Below are 17187 nucleotides of genomic sequence, written 5' to 3'. Positions count from 1 at the left end.
GTAAAGGGTTTATTTTGTTGACCACATTTCTTTACACAAAGTTGATGCTTTCCTTTTGACACCAGCAGTTAAGTAGCATATTTGTCCTGAGGCAGAAAAGTTAATGACAGAAAAAGAGCATTATTACAAGACAAGAGAGATGACATAATGATTTCATCAGCCTTGACCATTGTCACTACTATATCTTTAGAAGAATCTTAGCCTTCCCTCTGAGAATTTCCAAGACACTAATTTACAAGTGAAGCGTTCAAAACCAGCCATTTTTACTTTAAAGCAAACAAAGATCTCTACTTGGAACATATTAAAAATTCTACAGTACTGGGCAAATAAAGACCTAACTAAGCCATAACATCTGATGAACTCAGTGTTTGAATTGTTCAAGCTGCTTGTTTAATAACTGTATCTACTTCTGAAACTCAAAGCACATGCTTTAATTTTTAATATATAGTTTTATAATTGTCACCTGCTTTGTGCAATGCCATGCAGAAAAAATTATCTTGAATTTTTGTAAAGTGTTTGTTAAAAGATTGACAGACCAAAAATACTGAATATTTTATATCAAATCTGTATCAATTTGTTGTTTGACACAAGATGGACAGCAAATAAATGTCATAAAAATTTAAAAAATCAAGATTAATTTTTCAGGTAAAATTTGATCTATTTATCTGTTACGTTGCGTCTTTTACAGATTATCATTTAAAATGCAAAGTATCAAAATATTTCAAAGATACCTAAATATTTTATCATTCATATTACAGTTTGACTTAAAGTCTGCTTCAGATTGCTTCATTAGGACCTTGTTGGAAAGAAAAACATAAAAATATTTGGGATATCACAGCAATTCACAGCAAGAATTATTTCTCATTCTGTGTGGATGAGAAGAGCCAAATCACATTGTAAGCACTCTTCCTTTTCCTACATAATATGTCTCAACTTGGCCTACCTTTTCCATACAGAATGGAAATGTTGAAAATACTAGGACAGTACTAAAAAGTTAATGAAAAATATTTTTTAAAGAATACTTAAATCTTAAAACACAATACTCCAAAATATAAGATGAGACTGTTACTTTAAATGATAGCTCTTATGGCAGTACTTTTAATTTAAGAATTTGAATTGTATCATTTTATCCTGTTTTTCCAAACTGGCAAGTGATTTTTAATATGACTCCTTATTGTCAGTTTCAAGTTCAGGTTTATTATGGTAATTGACCAATGTCTAAATTTTAATTCGTCTAAAATTGTAAAGTATCAAGGAAATTAAAAACCAAAGAAAAATGTAATACAAAATACCTGAAGTGCATGATAACGGTTTAAGAGCAGCAGTGCAGTTTAAAAAGAGAATAAAATAATATTAAAATATTAACACACATATTAATAAAATACGATTATATGGATAGTAAAAATAAATTAAAACCCCAAATTAATAATATGTTTAAATTATAAGTTATAACTTGCTAGAAATGGAAACTTTCATAAAATCAAAATATATTAATTATTGTTTGTGTGAGGGAGAGACTTAACTATAAAGTTAATATTTGAAAGGAATTGTTTTCAACTCTGACTGCAAACTGTCAGTAGTTAAATTAAAAATAGATAAAAATAAAGCTAAAAAATTGGAATCTCAGTGAGGTATCCATGTAATTCACCCTAAATGATTTGTTTATGGATTTTAATTGTTGCCATGCAAAATCTAGAAACTTTATCTGTGGCAAGCAATTCCTTATCTGAAAAGAGAAAATCAAGAAGCAAACTTTCATTATGACCTGCTTGTGCTCAAATGGTGGCTGGGCAACCATTGTTCTGTTGACTAGTGGATTGGACTTGATGGTTCAAGTGGCTGCTTCCAACTCAGTGATTGTTTGAAAATGCAGATTTGGTAATTAGTTGGTAATCAGAGATCAATTTAATAGTTGCATTAGGCCCATGGGATCCTCACCACCAGACTAAATGCTTGTCATGAAATTATGACTGCCTATGACCTTAGTACTACAGTCTAGAATGGTTTCCAAATAATCTCCATATGTTGGTATCTCTGGGATTTGAACTGAAGTAAGACATGCATTTAAGAAATTAAACTCATTACAATGAAAATCCAGATCCATTTTCCTACAGCAGAAAGCTTTCCTGTGTGTTTTTTAAAAGCCACTGAGAGAAAAGTATGATCTTCATTGTGAATCTAGTCTTTAAAGAAATCTATTCCCTAATCCTGAGATGTTAGAAGAATAGTACATTTGTCCTACATAATCCATTATTAGACTATTTAATTCAATGACATTGGCAGTGGCACAGATCCTATCATATGAAGTAAATCTTCAGTCTTAAGAGTGACTTTGAAGGAAAGAAAGGCAAAGAATACTTCAGGAAAGTAGAAAAGGTTTTCTGTCCTTACACATGAAAAATCAAACAAGATGTAATTAAACACCAAATGTAGCTATAATTAGCTGATCTATTTCTAATCCAGGATTCCTTTTGGCCTCATTAAGCATAAAACAGAACATTTCATAAACAACCTCTTTCCTTTCATTTACTAAAGGACTATTTGAGTTGGCTTCAGACCTTCATTCTCAAAATGTTAGATTCTGATTGCTAATCTAACAGAATCTAACCTGAAGGCTGAAAAGTATTATCCTCCATAAAGATAAATCCAAGTGGACCTCTTGGTGAACTATATAAAATGATTTTCATCTTCCATTGAAATAAAGGGTTAATCTCAAACTGTTTGCATACTGACATGGATCATGCATTGGTGCATAAATAAAAAGATGGAAACCACATTAAAGCAGTAGTTGGGTTACCACACAACTGGATATGCTTAAGACTGAATGCTTCATAACTCTAACTACTGGGGAGCTACAAACTCTATAAATAACTTTGCAATTGGTTAAGACCATATTAAAACCAGATGAACAGAGACATCCATGGGGGGAGATAGGGAAGCATTGTCAATGAGTACTATAGTCTGTAAAAGTACTAGGAATAGGTCTATAATTTAGGAGCAGTTCCTCGTGTGGCAGTAATTCTGAATCTATGCATTGCAAAGATGGATTTAAATAGAGATCAGGCACAAAGGAGAACCATATGAAGTTTTTCTTCTTCGTTTCCAAAAGAATAATATCTATTATCCCTTCTCAGCTCCTTGGCTTTTCTTCACATCCTCAGTTTAATTCTTGGCCAAGCAAAGTAGTCTTTAGGTTTAAAATGATATCACTTCTCTTTTATATACACCCAACACTCTACTGTTGTTAAATAATGGATTGGATATAGAATGACAAGAATGCTATTCATGGAAGTGGGAAAAATCCTCACATTTTCTTGCATTTCTAAAAATGTTTTTGGAGGAAACCTTTAGAATAGGGTGAGAAGTTGCAAAGGAAATTTATAGATACAGTACTATATATATATAGGGATTTTTTTTTTGCACAACGTGTCCATTCATGGTTAATTTAAGCAAAGTCTATTCAGTTAATTCAATTTTCTGTGTTCATGTTATATGCTACACTTTTCTGTGTTCACATCATATGTTAAATCATATACTAACCACACTGGCAGAGTCTATACAAACTGGTAGGCTAAACTGTGATGCAGTTGTTTATGATTCAGTGTATCATATGAATACAGCTATTGTTCTTGAACTTTTGCAAATACAGTGCCACCAAAGAAAGTGGAATTATGATCCACCAAAGACACCAGTTCTGACCGTTTTTGCATGTTTCACTTTATTCATTAAGGTTCAGTGGCACACTATCATTTTCAATTTCCTACTGAAATCTTTCCACATTAGTATACAATCAAAACAAGTGGAATCAATCTAAATATATTGGATATATAGTCAAAAACTGACTCAAAGGTAACCTCCCCCCCCACACCAAAACTCCAACTACAAATCATATTTACATATAACATAGTTTAATAATAGGGATGCAGTGGCTCAGTGGCTAAGATGCTGAGCTTGTCAATCAGAAGGTCAGCAGTTCAGCAGTTCAAATCCCTAGCGCCATGTAACAGAGTGAGCTCTTGTTACTTGCCCCAGCTTCTGACAACCTATCAGTTTGAAAGCACATAAAAATGCAAGTAGAAAAATAGGAACCATCTTTGGGTTCCGTGCACCTTTGGTGTTGTTATGCTGGCCATATGATTACGGAGACATCTTTGGACAACACTGGCTCTTTGGCTTAGAAAGGGAGATGAGCACCGCCCTCTAGAGTCAGGAATGACTAGCACATATGTGTAAGGGGAACCTTTACCTAGAGTTTAATAATATCTAAGACTAAATAGTCTCTCTGAAATTAGGCAGTAACTCCTCTTTCCCTTGAAAAATGCTCAAATAAGCTAGGAAGGGCAGAAGTCAAGTGAACATGGGAAGTCTTAACAAAAATATTTATTAAAAAATCTTTACAAAAGTCTAATTGCTATTCCTTTAACAGATACAAGAATTGATATAATCTGATCATAATCTGTTCGTTCTGGAATTGCCTATAAGAGTATGAAGGTGATTCTCAAAGGTATATGACAAATAAATTGCAACACAAATTTGCAAAATGCAGTCACGTTGCCATAGATGCAAACTGACCACTTTTTGCAGCTAAACTTATTTTGTTATTACCAAGATAAAAAATAAATGTATGAATCTCTGGAAACAGATTGAACACACCAATGTTGCCCCTTACTCATTCTACAACAAATGAACAAATGGAAAATACTACAGTGAAAAATAAAGCCAGCCATATTTCTTGCAGTTTTCACTAAACATAATAATAATAATAATAATAATAATAATAATAATAATAATAATAATAATAATAATAATACTACCCACAAAATTTGGACTTTGACTGCAAAATTATTTTTAAATGACAAAATTTGATCTATCAGAATTTCAGTTTGTGCTGGCTATAGTGGAATTTATACCCTTTTATAACAGTAAGGAAAATGATCACAAGCTATATATAATTTTGATTAATTTATTCATTCTGTTTATATCCTGGTTTTATCTAATAGAACATGTATTGTCCTTATTTGGCCAATTCAAGTTCCATTTATGATACATGGCAATGAATATCAAGCTCTGAGGTAAACTGTGGCTTAAAGTATTATTATTAGATATATTAAGTATTACTGTAATTATATACAACTATAGGTTTTTAAAACAGAAGAATTTATGTTCATATGTTAAGTAATAAAGAGTGAGATACAGAGAGAGAGAGTAAAACAACCAGTATAATTAAATTGTATGAAGGCTGTTAAGTACTGCCTTTTCTAGAAATTCTTCCCTCAGTGTTTTTTTGAACCTGACCTTTTTATGTTTGTTTATTCTCTCTGGGCTAGAATAGAAGTAGAAGAAACCAAAGAAGTACAAGAAACCAAACTTCAGATGTGTTTTTAAATGCATAATGTAGCATAATTTAGCTTTAATCTGTTGCGTGTGTATGTGTGTCCATGTGTATAAAGACAACATGCTGGAATTTTTGGCACATTGTGCAACTAGAATATTGTCCACAGAGTGCATAACATTCCCAAAGGCATTTACTTTGTGGCTTCTGTATATGACTCGCATTATTAAGGAGTCTCAAAACTGGTTGTTTAAATAAATGTTGGTAACTACTAGGCTAGAGTCTTGAAATAAAGGGGATTACATCATTGTCCAACTATGCCTACTTCAGCAACTATGCCTACTTTTGTTTGTAAAGATTAAGGGGGAGAACAAAGGTCTTTCACACAATGATTCGCATGTATACCATTTTCCACTTTAGCCTTTGCATATATGTCAGATGTGGAAAATAGAAAAAAGCATGTTGAAATAATTTGGCAATGGTTATAGTGTGATTAGTCATGGTAATCTAAAAAGGAGGGTTGCCTGGTGTATTATTACATTTCTTATATTGTTTTTCAAGAGATGGATGCAGTCATCTTTCACAGGGTTTGAAATACACATACACACAGTCTTTGCTTGCTGGCAAGTAAACTGTTATTTAAGTACACAATTACTGAAACAGTTTTGTTGAACTTGTCCAAATGTTCTCACATGCTTAAAGATGGCATAAATGTCATTTATGATAGGCCATTTAGTACAACTATATGGCATGAATTCCTGGTCCCCTGATCTAAGTGTATTGGTTTGCTTTATGATATTTATGACTCCTTTTTGATGGAGTCATCAGTAAAACTTTAATGACACTATAAAATAATAAAAATGTCATTAATTTACCACGGAGCCTGGATGCAGCGGTTGTAAAGTTACATTTATAAACAGAATACTTTTTATATCAAAAAGCATTGTTATGTGGCAATGAATAAATAACACTTAAATTTAGGAACAATTTTACTACTGGCACTCGCATTATTATAGAATAACCAATAACTTATAAAACATAGTATAGCATGTAAAATAATAGTATATAAAATTTTATGACAATATACCATGCACATCAAAAAATCAACTTTTACCTAAATGCAGAGAAAAAACCATTAATTGTATGCTTAGTGTTACTATTACTTTTCTTCCCCATGATCACAGTTTTATATTTATTCTGAAGTTATTAGCAATTTTTCTCCCCTACTCCAGTGGATAAGCAAACACTTTCTTTTGCTTTCTTAGTTGCTTCCTTAGTTCCTAGTCTTCTTCTACTCCAACTCAAAGGATAACATTGATCATTCCCAGCACTGAAGTATAGACAACGTTATTAATGAAATGCAAAGTAAAAAAAAAATGTTTGAGGAGTTGAGTTATTTGGTGACTGAAAATCAGGGGGATAATAATCTCATAGTCCATCTGTCACGACAGAGGTTGCTCCATCATTGACTGATAATATGTGAATATGATGGATGGCACTGCTTTGTAGTCTGGAACATTTATCATTTATCAATGCAGACTAAGGGGGGACTTTATCATTTAAATATCTTTTTTTTTAACTATGCAACACCTAGCCCATATATCATCATTTCAAAGCACTTAACCAAAAGTCCTAGAACACAGCAAAGCAAACATTTCCCTCCCGTAAGTTTTATATTGCCTATGTGCTTGTGCTTGATAATGCATAATAAGTGCCTAATCATGTCACTGAATGGAAAATGAAGATTCTGTTTTTAGCAAAACGAATTATATATCAGTCCACTTCAGCAATAACAATTCCTGCTTTTCAAACTTCAATAAAGGAGAGTGTTTGTAGTTCAGGGTTGAAATGTGCTCTCTGAGCCTGATTGTTTTCTTGCAGATATTTCACTACCCAAACTAGGTGACATCATCAGTGCTACTGGTGGAAGTGGGCAATTTTTCCCATTTACTTGATTTCTCAAGTGTTTGGTGCCCATATGTAGCACAAATAAAGGAGAATATTTGTTGTTCAGGGTCGAAATGACGGGTCCTTGGTGCTCTTTGAGCTTGATTGTTTTCTTGCAGACATTCATTTTCCAGAATTGGTAACATCATCAGTCCAGCAGTCTACTTAGTTTGTGTAATGAAACGTCTACAAGAAAACAATCAAGCTCAGAGAGCACCAAAGACCAATCACTTCAGAATTTTGTTTATAATTTGAAAGAGATTGTAAACTCTACAAACTTTAGTTTTCTTAATTTCCAAGTGATGTTCTAAGTTGTATTCACTTCTATGAGCCCTTTTGTCTGTAGAAAATTCATAGAATGTGTTTTTTCGCTCAGAGAGCATGCTCAGAGCTTTGAGAAGTATGTTATATTATAATGAGCAAAAATAAGTCCATAGTATGTATAATAATAATAATAATAATAATAATAATAATAATAATAATAATAATAATAATAATAATAAAATTTATTTCTTAGCCGCACCCTCTCCCGAAGGACTCGGGGCGGCGTACAAGAAAACACATAAAATATAAAATAGACAACACATACACAATAAACAAATACATGTACATGGACATGGAGAAGGGAGGCAGATAAATAGAGACAATTAAAACACAGTAAAATCTAAAAACCCCAGAATTAAAATTAAAAAACCCGTCAGGAGCAGAGTGAGCGAACTATGGTTGAGCCAGGCCAGCTATTTGGAATAGGTGGGTCTTGAGCTTTATCCGAAAGGCGCGGAGGTCAGAGGTAGTCCTAATATCCGGGGGAAGGTCATTCCACAGGGCTGGGCCCGCTACAGAGAAGGCTCTACTCCTAGACACCGCCCCCCGACATTGTCTGGCGGACGGCACCTGGAGGTGTCCCTCTCTGTGCGAGCGGATTGGTCGCAGGGATGTATGGGGCAGGATACGATCCCGCAGGTATCTAGGTCCTGAGCCATGGAGCGCTTTAAAGATCGTTATCAAGACCTTGAAACGCACCCGGTAGACCACAGGTAGCCAGTGCAGCTCGCGCAGGAAAGGTGTCACATGGGAGTACCTTGGACTCCCCATAATTACCCGCGCGGCCGCGTTCTGGACCAACTGTAGTCTCTGAGTGCATTTCAAGGGAAGCCCCATGTAGAGAGCGTTGCAGTAGTCCAGGCGAGACGTCACCAGCGCATGAGTGACTGTGCGCAAGGCATCCCGGTCCAATAGGGGGCGCAATTGGCGCACCAGGCGAACCTGGTGGAACGCCTCCCTTGCCACGGCCGTCACATGGTCATCCATGGACAGCCGGGCATCCAGGAGGACGCCCAAATTGCGCGCCCGCTCCACCGGGGCAAGTTGTACGCCCCCGATGGCCAGAGATGGAATTAACTGGTTGAACCGGGGGGCCGGCAGCCACAGCCACTCTGTCTTGGAAGGGTTGAGCCTGAGTCGGTTGTCATCCATCCAGACCCGTACGGCTTCCACACACCGGGACATCACTTCGATGGCTTCGTTGGGGTGGTTCGGGGTGGAAATGTACAGCTGAGTATCATCAGCGTACAGATGATATCCCACCCCAAAACCATGGATGATCTCACCCAGCGGCTTCATATATGTGTTGAACAGGAGCGGAGAGAGGACCGACCCCTGCGGCACCCCACAGATAAGGGGGCTTAGAGTCGACCTCTGCTCCCCTGTCAACACACGTTGCATCCGGCCGGAGAGGTAGGAGCCGAACCACCGTAAAACGGTGCCCCCGACCCCCAACCCCTCCAGTCGGTGCAACAGGATACCATGGTCGATGGTATCAAAAGCCGCCGAGAGATCTAATAGGACCAGGATAGAGGAACAACCCCTATCTCTGGCCCTCCAGAGATCATCCACCAACGCGACCAAGGCCGTCTCCGTGCTGTGTCCGGGGCGAAAGCCGGACTGGCGCGGGTCTAGATAATCATTTTCCTCCCATATTTATGTCATATTTATCCATCTGTACCTTTACCCAGGACATTTTACTTTAGTTTTATATATTTATTTTTATGGCCTTACATACTTAGAAAATAATATAGAATCTGTCAGGACAATACAATGACTATACTTTTGCTAAGATATATTTGATATCTGGATGGGTAGTTTGCTAGTTGTCTTCATTTAAAATAATTTGCTTAATTTAACTCAGTTTAAAATGCTATTATTTACCTAAATTATGTTGCCTCAGATATTCACATATATTTGTACAGACCAATAATTCTACTATTGAAATCATATTTCTTTTTTATTTATTTTCTATAAAATAGAAAAACTGTAAAATAGCTGCTATTGTTTTTAAGTGGAAAAATGAATGCCAGCATCTACAAAAAAAATACACAAAGAATTATTATAGTATTTAATTTCCCCTTCAAAAATGGCACATTGATGATTATTAAAGAATCATAAAACACCCTGATTCTTTTAGTTATTATCATGCAAGTTTCTCTTCCTTTCAGTTCTGTGCTTTTTCTTGTAATTTTTCCTTTCCTTCCTCAATGTCAAAATATTGATATTCTTTCAGAAACTTTCTTTTTTAACACAGAATATTTTCCGGAGAGAATCAAAGAGAATGAATGACTAGAAAGATATTTCAAATATGCATACTATGATACAGAGAAGGTTCTGTTGATTTTTATTTTTAAAGTAGAATGCATTTTTCTTTTTCTTCATTTTAATCAATCTGAAGTTCTTTTACCAGGAAAAACTCAGGTACCCTGTTAGGACATTTTATGGAAAGATTCCTGTCTTAGTAGGGCAGGTTTAAGACTCATGGGTGTTAAGTAGGAGAATAGATAGAGGGAATGGCAAAATGCAATTGCATTAATATGGTACTGAGGGTGCATAGGGGATCCAAACTCTTTGAGGAATAAGCAACAAAAGTAAGTTGGGACATTTGATCAAGCAGCATTTGCTAGGGTTGTGTGTCAGTTGCTTTGGGCTTTCTGATTCGAGAACCTCCTGGTCCCAGATTGTCAAAGACTGATCCATTCAAGGCTAATAAAACCACCTGGTCTGTCAAACTAGAAGTAATGCAAATGCAGTTCATCCTGGACAATGCTAGCGTTTATATAATGGCAAGGTGTTTAGTATTATATTGCCCTGTTCTTAAAAAAATATAGCATTTTAAAGTGAGGAATTCCTGGCTGAACTCTTGGAGAAATATAGAAATAGGCAGAGGAAGAGAAAATAAGGTTGTTCCTAATATATTGGGAATTTATCACCCATTCCCCTTTCTTTTTTTTTTCTTTTGAAACAGATAAGGGATAATTATCTTCCTTTCTTCATGGAAGATATAAAAAAGGCCTCCGTGGTCCTGAAAGGATGCAGTATTTCCCCGAAAAATAGAAAGACTCTCTGGAGAACTGGTGGAGAGAGAATAGAGGTAGTACTTTCAAGGGACTGTTTGCCAGCCATTGGGTTTTAATCATTGCTTTGCTGGTCAATAATCTGATTTGTACTTTGAAATGGAATGTGCACATGACAATGCAGGGTTTCCGCTTTGGCTGAGGAGAGTAGAAGCCATGGGATGCTGCATATGTGAAAGGACCACACATTTTGGCAGGCTTGGTGTGACTGTGATTAGATATGAATGGGACAGCCAGCATTTGCTTTCCTTGGAACGGGCACAGATTCAGGGAACCCTTGTCAGGATGAGCTGTGGGCAACACTGCATGATGCCTCATGCCCTGTTCTACCATTGAGGCTGCATACTTACAGACTAGGTGCTGTTGTGGCCAGTGTGGGATAGCAGAAGGACAGTTCATGAAGTTCAGCTTAAGGCACAGATACAGCATATTGTTAGATTCGGGAAGCCCAGGTTGTGTGACACCTATTGTTCATTATAATTATACTGGTTTCCACTGAATGTCCATATTAAACTAGAAGTAATAGTAGTTCTGGGATACCTGTAGGGCAACCTTGTTCATACCACATGATGACCCAACTTTGTATTCACATATGAGACCAATTAAGAAGTTGTTCTTTGCTTGTAGTATCCAGTTGTTGTGACTTGGATGTGATGAAAAAAAATCTTATATCTAGTTGGATTTTTTTTCCCGGGGGAGGGGAGAAGGAGAGGGAGGAAGGGAGGGAGAAAGGAGAAAAGAGAAGAAGAGAAGAAGTACACCAGTTTGGTATAGTGGTTAGGCTAGAAACCAGAAGACTGTGAGTTCTAGTTTTGCCTTATACATGAAAGTCAACTGAGGACTTTGGGCCAGTCACTATCCCTCAACCCAACAAACCTCACAGAGTGGTTGTTGTTGTGGGAAAAGTAGAAGGCAAGAGGATTGGGTATGTTTCTCACCTTGAGTTTACACACACACACACACACACACACACACATACACACACACACACACTTCTGGAATGCTGCTACTGCTGCTGCAAATATTTACTAATCTACTAATGCTCTACAAATTGATTACAGAGCATTTATTAATAAACAGAATCAGTATTAAGAGAGTTGAGCAAATGACTCTGGTGTTCTGGAAGTGTTAAGTCTGTTCTTTAGTTTTTTAGTAGCAACATCAAGCTATTGCTTGATAACTAACTGTTTTCTTTCTACTATCTAATATCTAGTATCTACTATCTAACATGTCCAATGCAATGTTAGCTCACCAAACAATAGAGAGAAGAGCAATCAGCACTGTTTTGCTGTGTAATATGTGAGATTTAACAAATATATCCTGTGAACAAAACAAAAACTGATATTTCATGTCTGTGATGATGTGACATGCAAACATAATGGCATGTTCAGGTTTGAGAAGTACCCCAAAGGCATAAGAAAACCCTACTGTGTTTTTGCATGAAAGTGGTATATAACAGTCAGTTACAAAAAGTGAGAAAATATAATGTTGCCATATGATTGTTGAGTTTCTGCCCTCTGGTATGAAGAAAACTTGGTTGACATCAACCTATATATTGATTATTGTTTTAGAGATGCAGTTTTACCATATATGTTTTCAGCACTCAAGTTTTATGTTTTTCAAGGAAGAAACACTGTCATCTCTTTTTCTTCATAGCCTTTTTAAAAAAAAAAATCCCATGGAGGTTTAGCTCAAATTCCTAGGCAAAATAATAGCACTATTTCTGTCATCTAGTATTCCTTTTTTGAAATACTTGTCTTTGAAATCCTCTTGCATAAAATTCATGCTTGCATTTCTCAAGGGTGCCTCTGCAAATTCAGTTCTCTAGGACTAGGATGTTGATTGTGCTACTGGTTATTTTTTCTCTCCACTGAATTAGTAGGAAGTTTTAATAGAAAGTCCTCTTCAAGTCCTGAACTTTAGTATTTTTGAAATGCAAGTCATTTAGGAAAGGTTAATTATTCACTGTTACTTGGCAGTAATTTCTGAAATTTCAGTTTTAATCCTGTCAGAATCACAAAAATATCCTACACTTGGTTGAACTAAATCAATTGTTGGAAGCTGCACTTATAATTTGGCAAGGTGCATGCATAATCAGAGGTCAAGAAAGCACTGGAAATTAAACATATGTGAACACTTAAAAAAAAAACCTGAATGTTGTCCTTTTTCTTTGACAGGAAAGAACACGCTTTGAGAATTTAGGCCCACAGCTATCAGGGAAACCCAGTGAAGATGGAAAGCTAGGTCCAGGAGTCATTGATCTTACAAGGCCAGAAGATGCAGAAGGTGAGTAATTGAAATAAATGGATTGAACTGATGAGCACTGTTTTCTTTCATCACTTTAAGGCTGAATATATTAAACAATATGGCAGCTAATCCTGTCTGTCTACATTTGTAGCATAGATTCCTGTGTTGCTTTATGCAAGCATAAAGTCTGATTTTAAAATAGTATCACACAATATGAACTTTCTGGTTTATTACTAGGAGGCTACTGCAACTGTTCTTACCAAGCTATCCTAAGTTCAATTCATCTTGTTACTTGTTATGATCCATATCAAATTAAAATAGCTATTGAGTGTAATCAGATTTTATATGCAAATAACATTCATGTCTATGAGTTCCTTTTCTCTTATTGTGCTCTAGATATAGTGGATGAACATGTACTGTGAGAAAGTAATTTTATTTAAGATATGGGGGAATATAGTCATCTGTCACCTCCAGATGTGTTGGGAGATTGTCTATTCTATATGTGAATAAATGTAAAGAAATAATATTATAGAGCTGAATTATATAGCCAGAGGCCACAAAAGATCACTTTCCTGTGGAAGTCAACATAGAAGGTTGGAAGGGCCCTTTCAGATAACTGAATCCAACTCCCTACTTTGGGTAGAAGTCCAGATTGAAGCATCCCAGATAAAGCCCAATTTTCACTTCAGTACATTTGCTAAAAGGAACCAATGGCTTTTCTGTATAATTGGTTCAACTGCTACAATTCTCTTACTTTAGGGGGTAGGATTCATTAGTAAGTATTAGTGAGGTCATCTGAATGGATATTAGTGCACTTTTTAACATACATTTTAATTACAGTAATGAGGAAAGTATGAGGTGAATTATTCAATCCATTAATTGACTGCAAAATTAATTACAACGAAGTTTTAATCTTCAGATGAAATATAAGAATGCTGATAACTAATTGATTAGATGTACATAACTTTTTTTGTGAAAATGTTACTTTCACTGGTTTATAGCTCCAGTTCTGTTTTATATCAGTGGAAACCTTCCCATTGATTTCAGTAATTAAAGACTCTGCACCATAGTGTATATTTAAATTAGTTATTTGATTGATCAGTTAAAGACATTGCCATTAATCAACTAAAAGCCTTTAATTGGTTGACAGGTCTATTGGAAATACTGTTTATAAATGACCATGTCAATCATATTTTAGGATAAATTTCTATGTCAATAGAAGTACTTAATTTTGATTTCTTAAACTCTTACTGTTATTGAAGCTTACAGAATAATAAAATAACAATATACAGAAATACTCTCACCTCATCCTTTTATTTTGTTTTGACATGGCAAGATATTATTGAGGAGGAAAAATATTTAAATTTATCAGTACTTGCTGATAAAGTAAAACAAATTGGGGTTTCTCTTGATTTATTATTTTCTTTTCTTTCACCCTTCACTTATGACATATGAAAAAGTAGGAAGATTATGCTCTGGGCATTACTATTGAGCATATGGACATTCCGTTTCATTGGAGAACATTCTTTATAGTGTATTTTCTTCAAATGCAGCAGAAGCAGCAGTGTAGAAATACAGTTCAATTGCTATGGGTCAGCTTCTCTCTGAAGACAAGCAGAAACCATATTATTATTCATTTTGGCAAGTCTTGAATCAGTCCAACACAACATCTTATATCTAGAAATTTAAATAGTTTCAATTTACACCAGTTTAAGAAAGAATCCCTTTGCCTTTGAAGGTGGGGTAACATTTGCACCATATTGCTTTTTTCTGAATTCAGAAATAGTTCTGGATAAAAAGTTATTTGTAAAAATAAATACAAATAATTTATTTGTAAAAAACATGAAGTCATACTGAGTTTTGAGAAGAGACCCAGTTTGATCTAATGGTTAAGGCACCATGCTAGAAAGCAGGAGACTCTGAATTCAAGTCCCATCTTTGCCATCTCACCCTAAGCCAGTTGGGTGACTTTGACTCAATCACTCTGTCTCAGCCCAACTAATCTCACACAGTTATTGTGGGGAAAATAGAAGGAAAGTGTGTTGGATATGTTCACCATTTGAGTTAAATGTAAAAATAATAAAAGTGTTATACAATAAAAAATAAACCCGCAAACTTTGAGACGTTGCTGGTAGCTGTCTAGGAAAGACAAATAGGTATTAAAGTGCATATAAAACAAAATTATCAGAAGGATCGTATCACTCCATTTTTTGTTTAATACTATTATGTAGCTATCTTGGAAGACATCATATGCACAGATACAGTTTATTCAAAATATTACTAATTGTGCTAGCAAGTACATTGCGTAATATATGAAGGTTCTGTTAGGTATTTACTAGAGTATTATTTTGGGTGACATTTTGGAAGCACCCAGAGGATGAAGAATTCTACTCAATCCAATGAATTCTGCTACCTACATGGCTTTGGGTGCATAAAGATATTTTTATTTTGTCCAGTTGGATTCACCTCTGTGTCAGAATTGAGAAGTCATTTGCCCTTACAATGCCATTGGACATTTGAGGGTCTGACATGGGAGAGGATAACTTAGGCTCTACTCTATCAAGGCTTCATTATTATAGATCTCTGATATGTTCACAAATATGACTGTCCACATTAAGAAAACTTCTGTCAGAGCTGTCTGGGATCGAATTGGATTCTTTGGAACTGGGCTTCTAAATCTTTTATTTTACAGTGATACATATATTTGAAAAACTGTATGCTAAAATGCAATTTTAAGATAGTTGAATGGGTTTTACAAAAACATACAGAAGATTTAAATGATCCCCACTAATGCCAATATTACATGTTCCTTTATATGTGGCTTGTTCTATTTTATATCATATGTCTCTTGGTAACAAACTCTCAAAGTTGGAAAGAAGACCAAAATAGTAGCATAAGATTTTTGATTAACAAATTTTATTTTCCAACAAGAATGTATGTATGTATGTATGTATGTATGTATGTATGTATGTATGTATGTATGTATTTATTTATTATTTATTTATTATTTATTTATTTATTTATTTATTTATTTATTTATTTATTTATTAAACTTGTATGCCACCTATCACACTGTCAGATGATTCTGGAAAGTTTACAATATCATAAAAGCAAAAGGAACAAGAACAAGAATAAAATGGGGTGAAGGTGGGATCTTCTTCCTAATGCATTAATTATCTCCAACATGAAATGTCCCCATCAGCGTGCCAGGCCAATCAGCAGAGCCAAGTTTTGAGGCTCTTTTTGTAGGCCAAAAAGGTGGATGCACATCTGTGTGTTCCAGAGGGAAGGAGGCATGGCAGAAAAGACCATTCCCCTGGACCCCAATAGCCAGAATGTCTTGACAGATGGAGTCTGAAGCATTCCTTTCTACTGGAACGAGAGGGGTGAAACAATCCCATTGGAATGAGATGGTTCTTCAGATAGCTTGGACCCATGTCATACAGAGCTTTGATACATGAGTTATCCTAGGAGACCCTAGAACAGTTTACATTGCTACATTCTGCACTAGCTGTAGCTTCTGGGACTACTCTTGAAGCTTCTACTCTTCAAGGGTAGTCCCATATAGAACACATCACAGTAGTCCAATTGTGAGACGATGAGGGCATGTGTGACTGAGTGCAGATAAGCATTGATTAGATTTCTTTTTGGAATCTGTTAAAAACCAAAGTCTGTCTGGAATCAAACTTAGTTCTTAATGGACATGGACATTCCATGTAGTTTTCTCAACACTAGATGTTCTGGGGATATATTTAAGCTTCCTGGACAAGTGTATATTTTCTGATGTTCTCCCATCCAAAAGCTTAACTATATAAGACTTTGATTAACTTTTCAAGAACTGCCCAAATTGACTATGTGCTATTACCTACTATAGCCACTTTCAAGACCAACTATATTTTATCTGGAGTCTATTTGAAGACTGTGGTTTATTTGTCTGAATACATACATGCATACATACATACATACATACATACATACATACATACATACATACATTCATTCATTCATTCATTCATTCATTCATTCATTCATTCATTCATTCAAATTCTTGGATCGAGCCCCAGAAACAAATCCAGTTGTCTATTGCAATGCATGCATTTTTCCCACAACAGCTGGAACCTTGATTCTAAAGTCTTGCAAATCATATGAAAATTTTGAATGTGTACAAAGTCTCCCTGCTGTAGATGTGTCCTTAGCCTAGAGCAGGGGTGTCCAAACCTGGGAACTTTAAGACTTTAAGACTTTAAGCTGGCTGGG

General features: G+C 35.5%; 1 protein-coding gene across 18 annotated transcripts in view; it reads left to right on the top strand.

Annotated features, from left to right (window-relative positions):
* SOX6 (SRY-box transcription factor 6) overlaps positions 1-17187 on the top strand; it is a 489348-nt gene that overhangs the window by 447076 nt on the left and 25085 nt on the right. For 13 of the 18 annotated variants that reach the window (XM_081937703.1, XM_081937696.1, XM_081937690.1 and 10 more), the window contains 2 exons: positions 10575-10700; positions 12861-12969. In XM_081937703.1, the coding sequence (XP_081793829.1) occupies positions 10575-10700; positions 12861-12969 (235 nt within the window). The remainder of the gene's footprint in view (positions 1-10574; positions 10701-12860; positions 12970-17187) is intronic. The other 5 variants (XM_081937695.1, XM_081937693.1, XM_081937694.1 and 2 more) reach the window with 1 other exon arrangement.

The sequence above is a fragment of the Natrix helvetica genome (assembly GCF_964273705.1).
Source record: "Natrix helvetica genome assembly, chromosome: 1".
Lineage (NCBI taxonomy): Eukaryota > Metazoa > Chordata > Lepidosauria > Squamata > Natricidae > Natrix > Natrix helvetica.
Note: the sequence above shows the minus strand (reverse complement) of the source record. Positions and strands in the feature narration are given on the sequence as shown.